This window comes from Poecilia mexicana, unplaced genomic scaffold (genome assembly GCF_051168715.1).
Source record: "Poecilia mexicana isolate PSO_F unplaced genomic scaffold, ASM5116871v1 scaffold_5, whole genome shotgun sequence".
Taxonomy (NCBI): Eukaryota; Metazoa; Chordata; class Actinopteri; order Cyprinodontiformes; family Poeciliidae; genus Poecilia; species Poecilia mexicana.
This window is the reverse complement of record NW_028263374.1, coordinates 25,997,979-26,011,779: the sequence shown is the minus strand read 5'-3', so window position 1 is coordinate 26,011,779 and position 13,801 is coordinate 25,997,979. Positions and strand designations below refer to the sequence as shown.

Below are 13,801 nucleotides of genomic sequence, written 5' to 3'. Positions count from 1 at the left end.
AAATCACAAATAGGTGCAATACCTCTGATTAAAAAAAAATAAAATAAAAAATTTTGAGCTCATCTCCCTGTCAGTTCTTAACATGGTCGAGAATGTTAGCTTATTTGTTTTGGATTACTGATAAAAATGCATACTTGATAAAAATGGTAAAGAAACTAAATTAAGCACTAAACTTTTTATCTAAATTAACATATAGAGAAGCTTCTCCTTTTTGCCATTTGACACAGTGTAAACCAAGGCGACCTTGCTGCTGTGTTCACAGATATTCTGAATTTGTGCTTGTCTCAACTCCTTTGAGACATGCTTGGAAACTTGGAAGGAAGCTGTGCATGTAGGAAAATTACTAAAATTTGTTACCAAAGAACAATAATTACATTGCTGATTAATGGTTTTGTTTGGTCTTCAAAAACTAAGTTTAATGACAATTTAATGGGAATAAGCTAATAGATTTTTAGATTTTACATTCAGTCTTGTTTTAATTTTTGAAGAAAAAAATAAAAATGTAGTTTTTGGTTGTTACTATGCTGTATATGCCTAACTATTTTAGTGTGGCAGCATTTGTAATGCAACCATTGACGACTTCATTAAAAAAAACGAGGCTTGTACAAGATAAACTGTGTCCCACTTGGAAAGTGGACAAGAGGAACCGGCAGCAGCACTCAAAGACAGCAATTGATTGTAAAGCAAGAGCAGCCATTAGTTTGATAAAAATGGTAAAGAAACTGAATTAAGCACTAAATATTTCAGGAAATCTCATCCAAAAAAGATTAAGTGTTTTTTTTTTCTTTTGCAACCAGTCAACAGCAGGATTTACAAGCACAGACAAGACTCAAAAATAATTATTTAGAAGAATAATAAGAAGGTGAGAAATATAAATGAAGTAACTGCACTAAGTTAGCCTGGAATTTTGTTTTGAAAAGAGTTACATGCAGGGACTCCTTTCAAATTTAATGCATAGTGCTGACGGTGATGCCACGCAATACCCGCCATCATCCTAAACTGCCTCATTGCTTTTTTTAAATTATAAGGTGCAGGGTGAGGCCATATATCATGATTTATGAATGGGCCGGGTTAGCTTTTTGGAAGATGTTTGTGATTTAAAAAGGCTTATTAAAGCCATCCCTCATTTTACTAACTGAAAACATTATTCAGTTACTAACATTATTCAGTTACTAACATGTACAAAAATAGTAGATTTAATGATAGACTTGTTTCTCTAAACATCTAAATGTGTAGTTTAGCAATGTGCTCTGTACACACTGAACATTTACAATTAGACACTAAATGGATGCAACAACAAAATTAAATATTTTGGAAAAAAAAATTACTCGTGTGGAGGCGAAACAAATTAATTGTTACAAAATGGGAAAAACAATTGTTTCCCATCACTCATGAGGTAGGTGGCAGAAAGCAACTGAAAGATGAGACTGGGTAGGGGTGCAAACAGGACTGTTGTATTTAACTGGTAATCAATCAGCATCATGTTAATAAAGGGAATAATTCATTGTTCAGGCATGAACATAAACAGTATAAACAAGATGTATGAAAAGTTGCATTTTGGAAGTGAAACGTTAAATGGGATAAGATGTAGTTTAGTAAGACGGTAAAGGATGTGAGATGTACAGACATCAGAAAACATCAGATTTCTTATTGATAGTATAGCAATAGCAAAACACACCTTAAACTCCCAAAGTTATTTCTTAACACCAATACCCTCTTGGCCTCTGCATCAAAACAGCAAGAGTGACACATTTACTGGATTCAGTGAGGTTTCAAGTATCTTGCTACTCAGTTTGTTAAAAGTATTTTTTTTTTCTTTCTGATTTATATCATAGCATAAATTGAGTTTGATTTGCATACAAAAGGAAAGAACAATTCTGGAAAACAAACCATTGTGGGTCTTCAGTGAAAGGGTATCTGATTTGCATACGTGTTCTTACATTGTGTTTCCAGGCTTTCGCATAGTTCAGTCTTGGCCTCTCCGTTGGGTCTGAGTCCAGCCTTGGGGTTGAACTTGTTGGACATGGTGGCGGCGGTAACCACAGCCTTCAGGCTGCGAGTGCGCTTTGGCACATTCTGCTCTGGGTGTAAAAGAATCACATAGACCTTGGGCATGTAGAGCAACCCGAGGGACACCGAAGCACTCAGGCTCACAGAGATGGTTAGTGTGGTTGTTTGGATGTACATCTGCAGAAGACAAACACCAGAAAAACAGCTGAAAGAAACAGGTCTTTCTAAATAACCACCATAAAGAACAAGTGACATCTGCTTTAAGTTATTAGAGTGGAAGCATCCAATGAGCCACGGGTAAGCCAGGCTGCTATTTGAGTAGTTCTTGTTTTCTTCTTTGTCCAGTTGAAAATTCTTTAATACAACCAACGTGATGAAACCTGCTTTAAATCAGCATCTGTTCTTTTATGAAGTCTGTGCTGAGCAAGTCAAGGCCAGCATATTTGCTAAATTTCCTGCAATGATAGTTTTAATATGACCGTCACGTAAAGCTGGAAACAGATTTCATAACTTCAAGTGAATTGGACACTGCTATTATTCATAACAAGCAGACTCATAAAAAGAAACAAGCTCATGAAAATTTTACGCATGGTCAAATCCTGCGAACCAGGAGGGAGGGTAACTCTGAATATCAGCCTCGCTCATTCCATTTTAATCGTCTGCAAAGCTGCAGCAAATTAATGAGTCATGTTAATGGAAGATTCGAGGAAGAGGAAAAGATTGTCATTTCTATAGAGCTTTGGAGCGTGACGTCACTGCTCTAGTCGGAGGGGTATCAGCGCCATCTTAGGGGTCCATAGACAACAGTCTCGCAGTATAAAAAAAAACAGTCTCACAGAGTTTTTCAATCCAAGTTACTTAAAATAATTTAGCTATGGTACGAACTTGCTACGTTATTGTCTGTAATGTCCGATCACACGACTGAAACGGTAAAAGGATATAAGACGGACTTTGGTTTCACTATTATCCTGCTTGGAAACAACGTGAGGAGGCTAAGCTATCGGTGCTAACGAAAAGAAGACGAATGTCCTGGTATCAGCGGTGACACGTCTTGATATCACGTTCTCCAAAATCCCCAGATACCTACAAGTTTCCTCCAGACATTTCCTTTCTGGTGAGTGTCTAAATTTGCTTTGTTGGTTTTGTGTCATAATGTTGTTCTATGATTTTGTCCGAGTGTTCTTACGTTCAGTTTCTGTTGTTTAGCTCGGGCTAATATTGTTTATGTAGCATAGTCCGAGTTTTGTCAGTGGACATCGAGGTTATTACATTATTGTGAAGTAAACTATTTTACTAGTGTTATCAAATTTACAGCTTTAATAGCGATGTGTTCTGATATGTCCTCTTAAAGGCAAACCGACGTATGAAATGGATGAGCTCAATCCTGACTGGGGTCCAGTGCTGAATGTGGGTCACTGCGAGGTAAACGCCACAACATCGGACCGACATGGGCGTCAATTAAAGAGGCGATACAGCAAAACCATCAACAGGTTACTGAGACTGATTTCATTATTTACCCCAGAAGAGGTAAATAATGAAAACACAGTAGCAGAGGCAACAGAAGAGGAGCAAGTTGGAGAGGCTGAGGAGGAAGGAACCCCAGGAGAGGAGCTCAGCAAGGCTGCAGACTCTGAAGAGGAACAGGAACCATTTGTGTTGAAATACAGTTGGAAGTGGCTGTTCTCTCATTTAATAATTTAATGTATTAAACATTCATGAATCGTTTGATTCAAGCACTTCAAGTTGCATGTAAACGTGAAGAAAAGAATCACATTTTAAGTAACAATTTGATATTTAAATATTCAGGTAATAAACATACATGTAATGAGATTATATTTTTAAATAAATATTTTATGTGATTAAAGTAAACAATTATATAATCAGACATCTGTCAAGACACTGGGTTTTTGGGTTTGTTTTGCTTTTCATTTTATTAACTTTGTGTTTCAATTCACTTAAGTGGTTCATGGTATTTAGTGTAGTTAGAATAATATTATTGCTTTTCCTTGTTTGTCTGAGTCCATGTCAAGCCTTCTTTAATGACTATTCTATTTTATCCTTCTAGTTATTTCTTATTTCAGCCTCCCTGCAGGGTATCTAGTAATGTTTATTTCTTAATTTGATCACCATAGGTTCAGTTATTGTTCCAGGTCTGAGTCTGTATCTTTCTGTGTCATTCTAGTTGGGTTATTTCTTTGTTTAGATCTTCTAGTTTCTCTTGCTCTGTGTTCCTTAGTTCTTATTGTTAGATCAGCCTTGTTTCTACATCCACATAAAGTAAGTCCACTGCCTGCTGCATTTGTGTCCACCGCCACATCATGACACAAACCAGATGAAAGAGCCCATCTTTAAACATTTAATGGGTAATTAAACAATAAAGGTGACAAATTTTATGAAATAGACCACACTTTAATAAATATTTGTTGTATTTAACATATTTCAGGTAAGTGAACATGTAATGACATAGATCCTGGCCTAGAATTTTATGCAATTGAACATTACGGGTAACAAGTGATGATCATCTGAGGTAATACATTTTATGAATTTTTTTTTTAAATATAATTCTGGTTAAAAAAGGGGTCAAAATGGAATAAAAATATGCCTAATCTATAGTTTAATAGAATAATTGTACACAGATTTTGAGTTAATAGGTTACATGACCTACAAGCTAAGAAAAATAAAAAATTTTGACTGCAGAAATAGCTAAAAAATATATAAAAGGTGTTCAAATGTAATAAAGGTGAGTGTGCCTCATCTATACAATCTAGTAGAACAATTTCAAGCAGATTGAGTTAATGGGACACAATTTGGAAGCTACTGAAGAAAACATTTAATATTAAAATTATTGAATATGACTTAAAATTTTAATAGAAGATGGTGTGCCTCGTGTAATAGCATGAATGTCCACTTTTTGGTATCAGTTGGTCACAAGACAAAGCATTTATGCACAGGAGTGTTCGGAAATTGACAGCAGCAATGTGAAACTCCGAGCGCTTGTGGAGAGACTTAAGAACAGCTGGCCGAAATTAGCGTTCATAAATCGGATCAACCTTGAGCTGAACGTCTCTTACTCCGTGGAGCTCGGTTTATCCAGTATCCAACTTGAAAACAACTTTACTGCGGTTGGTAATACAATGAAAACACCGGTGTTCTGAATAGTTTGTTTTGGTCTGTGGACCCCAGACATGGCGCCGAGCGACGAAAACGTCATATCCTGTGACGTCAACTCCAAAGCTCTATACATCAGCTACACCATGAGGAATTGATTCAGTTTTGGAGTAATTCACTTTTTAACTTATGAGTTCCAACTGTTTATTGACTGTTCATGACAGAAACCCAAGTCACCATTGAGCCATTAAAAACACATGTTTTACCTCGGGAAAGGTGCATTTTAGCCTCTACAGACTTGTAAGACTGTGGACATCAGGACTGACAACAAAATAAAACTTTATGCAACATAACCCTGGACGTTATGGATGGATGGATAAATAATAAATTCATATAAAAAAATCTCACGACTGGTCAGGTAGATAGGCACCCTTAAAGGAATAGCTTACATCATTTATGAAAAAAGGTATTTATTTTTTAATATATTTCTGAATAAGGTGAAACAACTTTGGAAAAAGCAGATGAACTCCAGTCAAACTTTTTATTCAAACAATATTTTAGAAACCCTTGAACTCTGTTTTTTGTTTATGTAAATGTGTTTTATGTGATAACTGACCCTGCATCAACTCAGTCAACTGAAAAGTAAAGGTTTAGACTCTTGTCCTGTTGGACACTTTGTTAAAATTAAGTTATTTCTCTCTAATGCTTTCTGCTGTTAGTACTTAAGACTATGGATTGAACTGAGAGGAGTTTTTGACACATCTTTCATTATTGTTTTACAAACTAGGATATGTTTGTAGTCTCTTAACTGTCTGACCATTTTTGTGTTAAATTGATGTATGGTGTGGAAAAAGAAAGAAAAAATCAAACAACTCAGTTTCCACAGCTTTGTCTTTTAGGAAATGTAATAATTTATTTAAATTGCACAGTTAATGCTAATTACGTGATAGTTGTTATGATATATATTCTAATGTTGCAAAAATTCGGTAATGGTCGGTTTGGGTTGTTTACTTTATCTTGTTTATTTATTCAGTGACATTGCAAACTAGCTAATTTGCAGATGCCATATTTGAATAATCTCAACAAGATCAAAGAAGCATCATACAATGAGCTGGAAATAGAGCCACGAAAATAAACCCTCACACCTAAGGTGACTGTGAATCTCAGCTGAGTTCAAAAGTTAAGGTTGGATCTCAAATCTCAAAATGATGTTATAATACAAATATTATATCTTTAGTTATAATATTGAGAGAATAAAACCATTAGGATTTCCGAAGTGTTGTGCTCAGTGCCCAGCCTACCTATTATTAGCAAAGAAAGTCAATAAAATACACATCTATTTATTTCCAGCATTTACCCTCACAGATAGAGATGTGTTGTGCTGTGGGCACCTCTGTTTTAATGAGCTACAAACTGTCAGAAGTGCAAATAAACAATTTATTCCAACACCTTTTAGCTACTCTTCAGATATGCAGCTATATTGAACCAGAACCTAGGGATAATTAGAGATGTCTGACTTTCAAAGTCGTCATTTACATTTCAAGAGGTTTTGTTTGATTTTCCAAATGTGTAACTTGGAAATTACAACTTCCAAATTCAAAGAAAAGTAAAATTGGTACACAAGAATCACACAGCTTTCACGTTATTAATGCTGATTGTTTTAGAATATCACTAAGCACCACTGAATATCATGTAAACAACATTTTTGTACGATACAAGTAACTGTTTTTGTTGATCTACTCATCCATAGAATTATTTTGTGAACTCAGAATTACATATTCTAGTTTAACTAGCTGAATGTACTTTACATATATGCTTTTTACATATATACTTTTTATTTGTATACAGTAAATGTTCCTTCTTAGGTTATGGTGGAATTACAGATGTTTTAAAAAAAAGTTTAACAAACTGTACAACGAGTACAGTTCCAACTAAAGTTAATATTGCTGTTTCATATCTGGTTTTGGTTCAGTCACGTTAACAAATGCTGCAGTAAAAACTTGATGAATCTCTCTGGCTAGTGCTTTGATAAGCAAGGTTAATGCGAATGCTAAACTGGGACTTTTAAAGTGGTTGAAGGTATGTTTCAAGGTTTCAACTGCCTGAAAGGAGACAAGAAGTACAGCCACTGATGCAGCTAATGAGCCCCAGGATTACAGGCATGAACTTTAAAACTAAACTTATGAAAACTATAGTGACTTTTTAACTGTGGTACTGAGATCTGAAAGACCTCCAAAAATTATTTACAGCTGAAAAATAGTCTCACACTCGGATGATGTTGCACTTTTATTTCCTTTTCAAATCTATAAAGTCAACAAAACTAAACTGTGTATGTGCATGAGATGGAGTCCAATTTAAAACCTGCAAGATCTTTGAAATTTTGTCTTATCAGGTTTATTTCTGTTTCTTTTACATGTGGATTTCAAATCATCAGAAGTGTTAATTTATTACAGTAAATTGATCAGAAAAAGAAAACCTGACTCATGCTACCATTTATAGACTCATTACACAAAGTTATATTTTAAGCATTTATATTTAAGATTATTTCTTCATGCTTTCAGGCCATATTATAAAAACAGACTTCAGATTTTCAGAGGACGAGAACGTTCGATAAAATCAGTTTAAAGCAAACATTTTAAAACTGCAATGTTATGGCCTACATTGTTATGGACAACACTGTTGATTTAACTGTTGTCCAGCAGACAGTCATTAACAGTCTAATTGCTAAGGAATCTGTTTTTTCACAGGGGGTTGTATCCAATGTTAAGAAGATGTGGAAGAAAATGTATGCGAAAAAGAAGCTTTGCTTTTTGAATTACTGAAATGAATTACCTTATTATTGATATCCTAATTTATCCAAATACATCTGTATCAGATCAAGTCATTTAACTGTGTAAATGTCCACTGCATGTTGTCCTAGTAATTGTGTGAAATAGTTTGGAAATTGTTCCTATATATCAAGTTTAAGTTCAGAAGTGGTAGGTTATAGATTCTTTCTGTTTACACGAGGCATTTTGGGTTTACAACACAATTTTCAATCTTGAGCTACATCACCAGGCCGATCAATGGAGCAGTAGTTAGCTCTGTCACCTCAGAATACTTCTCTGCAGGTCTGACTCAGCACTGAGCTGTACCACAAAGCAAAAAGAATACAGTCCGACATTCTCCATGTTGGCTGTCTTTTCAAAAGCCAAAGCGCCACACAGAGATGATGGTTATCAGAACAGCCGTTAAAAGGTTTTCTTGCAAACCTACGTTTCATTCATTGTGTCCGATGCATAGTCTCATTGGGGACAGCATGATGCATAATTGGACGCCTGTGCTTAAAAGATGTCAGTTACACAAGTGGAGAGAGAAAGTAAAAAAAAAAAAAAAAAAAAATGACAGCTGCTGGAAGTTTTGGACAAAGTTACTGACAATCAGGAATAAAATGTAATGTTGCTCATGCTGTCAATTTCTAAATTGGAGGATTGTGTTGATCCACCTACCAGGCAATACCTTGTAATGAAGAGATTAGCTAAATCAAATTTTTTGCTCTAACACCATCTTTATTTGTTTTATATATGTGGTAGGTTTTTGTTTACGCCCTGTGTTAGCGGTTTATTTCCAGGTCAGATGCAGATCGGTTTATTTATTAACAAATTCACGGGGTATCCAAGTTCCATTCACTGTATGTTTCTAATCAAGCACTGACAAGTGGGCTTTTCACTTTAAGATATGCATTTTTGGTTTTTGTTTAATCAGGATTGTTGATTTAAAAGTAAAAAAAATAAAATCAAATCACTTGTATTCATTTTATTTCTAAATAATTCAAGAGCAGGTTTGCTTCATGCAACTCTGCCTGAAGGAAAATGTGATGTGAATCTCAGCTTGAGCAACTGATACTGTTCTTAGGTTACCATGAAAACTGATTTAGAACTAATTAAAGCACGGCTGGCTGAAATAGTCATATAAATGACTTGAGCACACACACCAGCAAGTCAGAATCAGTAATTTCCACATGGCTGAAATTAGAATCAGCTCATAAAATCCTTCATGCACAGGATTTAATTGTTTTTTTTTGTTTTTGTCTTTTTGTCTATGACATTACATTTATTCAGAGCTCCTTCTAGAAACTGGATGGAGAGTAGTATTTAGTCTCCCAGATGTGACCTTGGCCTGAATATCTAGTTTGTTTTTATTATTATTTGTAAGTCTCCAGGGCACTCTCCCTCCAGACTGACTGCATCTCATCAGACGCCAACCAAGGTACTTTGTGAGTCTGTTGGCTGAAGAGCAGACTGGAAGAATGGTGGCAGTATGAAAGAAAGAACAGCTGCAGTGGTCCCCTCCCAGCTGCAGAGAGTATTAACCAGTGTACTGCTCGAGGCTTGGTTTTCTTAAGGATTGATCATTCAAACAAATCTCCTACTCACATTAACAAATATAAAGGACACAAGAAACACACTGAAATATATGTTACTTTATTCACTGGTTATCTGGTAGATTGAGAGTGAACATCGAAACATGGGCAGTATGGTTAGAATAAATTAGAAAAGGAGCCAATAAATAAATCTGAAGTAAGTCTCAAAATCATGAGACCATCTCTCAAAAATCTGTTTTGTGAGATTTAGATTTTATAATGTACAGATTATTTTCTCTTCACTCTAGCACTAACATTCAAAGCCAGGAGTGTCAGATTATGTGTAACAAAAAATATCTGTATGAGCTGTTCTGTTCAGTTCCCATGTGTGCCAAATAATAGGAACATTGTTATAAATCTGAACAAAATTCTAGCTTTGAAAAGGTTGCACATGAAGCAAGACAACAATGAAACAGACTGGACAAAAATGAAGACCGCACCCTCACTATTATTAAAGCCTGCTGTTTATGAACATTGATTCTCAATGAGACGGAGATCAGGGCCGTTCTAAACATTGTCCTTTTGATCCCTAAGCTACAATGCTATTAATCTGGCAGTATGTTTAGGGTTGCTGTCCATTTGGAAGATCCACTTGTGCGCCAAGTATGACTTAGTGGCTGATGTCTTGGCATGATGTCACTATAACAAAATGAGGTTCTTTGCTTATGAGGCCATCCATTTTGTAAAATACACCAGACCTTCATGCAACATGACCCCCCAGAAAACCTAATTTTATTTTGTCATTGCATGATTTGTATCAGTTAAATTACTGCAAAGGTGTTTGAGTCAGTATATTTCTGTCTGGTATTTCATCAGGTGCGGTAAATGTGCCATTAGAAGAGAAACGTCCATCCCCAGTCTGCCTCATGAGGCTGCGTTTCCACGGAGTCCTGTTTTTACTGTCAGGCTAAATTCTATACTCAATCCATTAATTTGTTTCCCCGGATTGCAGTGCACCTGAGCATTCACTGAGTGGAGATCGTAAACAAGGGCTGCTGTATATCTTCCGTTTCTGTCATCATACCACCATCAGCAGATCATGCTCGAAGCAAAACACGACAGAGACGAAGCAGCTCATAGCATCATTAATCACTGAAGTGCATGCAAGAAAAACAACACAAGTCATCAGTACTTGTGGTGGAGGTGACTGTTTAGAGAAAGAGCAACACAATGGTATTTTAAAAAGTACTCTCAGTGGAGTGTGTTTACAATCAGTGACCCAGGGAGGACCTTTGCTTCACAGTTTACATTATAAGATTAATTTAAACTATGTAATCTCACTCTGCATGTTAGCCACTGTGATTTTTCTCAGCATGCTATGGAAATGTTCAACAGAAGGGCTTGCTGCATGAGAAGTCACTATAATTGCGCTCTAATTAAGCCAATAAACAAATAGAAGCCTAAGGGGACATAATAATGTGTGCTTCACGGGAGAGTGTCATTTATAAAGATCACTATTCTTTGGCCTTGATTAGCTTCACGGCCTGTTCACGTTATTGGATTGCCCAGAGGTCAGCTGTCGAGGCCCAGAGGGTGTTGCACTGTAGGCCTAATGAATGCAAAAACTGCTGTGTGAAGTCCAGGATGTCACTCAGCTCCTTCTGCTCCACTGCATTATTCTTTATTATTCATTATTAGGCCTGTGGGACATTAGTGTGAATAATGTTGTTATTGTTAGAGATGAGAAGCAAGAACTGGCTTTTTTTCACTACATGAAGCTTCTTGATTCACAAACTTGATTTTCAGTTGTTTTGCCTTTGAATGCAGATGCTGAAGCTTTCAACTTAGAGAAATCAGCTGAATTTCTACTAAGTTAAAATGCTGTGATTGAAGAACATAGATTTTTCTCTTATGTTTTGAGAGGAAATTGAATTAACAAATCTCGCAGCAGTATCCGATCGAAGCTTGCCATATAAGCACAGATGGAAGCTGCTGAAGTTGCTGTGCTCTCATGACAATTCACAACCTGTTGTTACCCATTTACATCTATATAAACAGATTTCTGATCCAGGCATGCATTTGCAAATACGTTTCTCCAGAGAACAAGTTGTACTGCCATTGAGTGCAATAGTTCAAGTTGCTAGAGAGACTTTGGAACATCAACATGTGATGAATCTCAGTGGTCTGCAGTGTTTCAGAATTGCTGTCTAGTATCAGCTTAGCTTGCTTGAAACTTCAACCCAAGTACAAAGTACTATCTCTAGAGGACAAACAAAGAAAAGAGTCGAGTTGAGCTCTACCATGCAGAGACACTGAAAGCACTGGGAATTGGGGGAGTAGTAGCAGGTAGCAGAAATCCACACTGAGTAACACACACATAGCACAAACACACTCCTGTTTGACTTTTTTAGTCTTGCTGAACTCACTGTAACTCCCACTCTTTGTCTGCCTGGTGTGCTAACATCATTTTTGTTGACAGTGCCAATAGTGTGGTGGAGGCTTCATGAGGGAAATAAATAACACCACTCAATTAATCAGGCCATTCATGCACTGTAATGGCAGGACCTGTTTGTGTGGGCTGATTGAATTCGAACTGAGCCCATTGTGCTGGAGCCTCATTCCAATGCATGGCCATTGTCTGACGCCCCTCCTCTTGCCTCAGTCTAAATCAGCAACTGATTTAGACTGTTTCTCCAGGTAAGCAGGTGTCACATCTATTCCTGAAGGTAGTATAAAGCCCGATGATGAACCTCCATAGATAGACCAGATGTCCTCATTTGAATGACAGAGAAAGCCTCCTATGGCACTCGTTACATCAATCCCTACACCAGATGACACAGAAATGATAGTGCTTGTAGTGCTGCTGCAGAGAAGCATTATAAACTGGTGATTAGAACGGTGAGGCGGTAAGATAAGGTAAATTAGGAAGATGTGAATCATTTTATTGTTCAGAAAGACATGTCGACGTGGGCTGTGAGGCTTTATGGAGCCTGTCAGTTATAATGTGATGAAGATAAAGTGTGTTTGCTTTGACATGTTCCGTCCTTACAAATAAAGATGCGCAAGTCAACAGGCTAGTCACTGAAGTTAAGCAGTATTCATTTGATTGCTTTGTATAAGCAAGTCAAATAATACTAAAAAAAACACTTACATTTTGTCCAATTTCATGATACAATATGGTCCAAATAAAATGTTTTACATCTATTCACTATTCATTTATAGTTTATGATTGTATCAATTTTAGATTTCTAGAAAGTAATACATCAATAATGTAATTTTGTAATTGCTGTTTGTATAATTTCTGTAGGATAGCAGATAAATTGATTATTGTTTGTGTTTGAAATTATGAGTGTAGTTTAGAATAAGGAAACAGAAGAAATGTTTGTACTTTTCACTCCTTTTCAACTGCTTCATTTTGTTATTGTGTTGCATCAATTTTGATGTACGTCACATCAACTGATGAGCATTCAGCTATTTTATAAAGCTATTGCGTAATTATTGGTATGCTGCCCAGAGGGTATTGTTGCCAGCGAGTTGTCTTGCGAGAACACAGCGTCTTGAATGCGACAGGTAGCCAATCACAAAGCGCGGTGAGTAAGCACAGAGGGGAATCCCAAACAGCTGACATGGTCCAACCGAGATTCCAGTGACATTGGAGATATGTAGAAACAACATGACTGTTTATTCAACATTTCGTACAGAGAATATCAAGAGAAATAAAGAGAGGAGCTGGAGTGAAATTGGTACCGCGGTTGATAAATCCAGTAACTTTCCAGCCATCATTGGCCGATATTCATTCAGCCAGGGCTTAGCCCTGACACTAGCCACAATGCAGTTGTGACTAGTCAAACACATTATTTTGTACCAAAGCCTGGTTTGCATAGCACGATTTTAAAATTAATGTACTTATCCATTATTTAGTGGACATTGTTTTCAATGTAAACATCAAAACAGTAAAAACATAATCATATAATTCAGCGGCGATGCTAAATGAGACGACAGAACAGAAAACAATCTAAACACAATGTTAGAAAAATGTTAACTTTTGCACACCACATTTTTCAGTTAAATATTTAACTGAAAACAAATGGTTAACTGTAACAAAAATATTTTGAATCATGTGTAATATTCTTTCTACCTCACAATTACAACTTCAAATTGGTCTTTCACATAAAATTACAATGAAATATATTTATGTTTGTCATTGTAATGTGACAAAATATATCAAAGTTCAGGGGGTATGAATACTTTTGCAAGCCACTGTAATAGATACAGTATGGTTATACATTTTTTATATTAAAAAATGTGAGCTTAAAGTGATTTATTTATATTATATTAGAC

General features: G+C 36.2%; 1 protein-coding gene and 2 long non-coding RNA genes across 3 annotated transcripts in view; 2 read left to right on the top strand and 1 right to left on the bottom strand.

Annotated features, from left to right (window-relative positions):
- Positions 1–13,801, bottom strand: part of grm4 (glutamate receptor, metabotropic 4) — a 141,912-nt gene that overhangs the window by 3,213 nt on the left and 124,898 nt on the right. The window contains exon 9 of the mRNA XM_088005800.1: positions 1,941–2,187. Coding sequence (XP_087861926.1) covers positions 1,941–2,187 — 247 coding nt within the window. The remainder of the gene's footprint in view (positions 1–1,940; positions 2,188–13,801) is intronic.
- Positions 1–13,801, top strand: part of LOC106903979 (uncharacterized) — a 143,232-nt gene that overhangs the window by 71,841 nt on the left and 57,590 nt on the right. The window lies entirely within an intron of this gene.
- On the top strand, positions 2,755–3,895 carry LOC148159725 (uncharacterized). The gene is made up of 2 exons (XR_015762888.1): positions 2,755–3,124; positions 3,362–3,895. It is a non-coding gene; the product is annotated as an uncharacterized LOC148159725 (long non-coding RNA).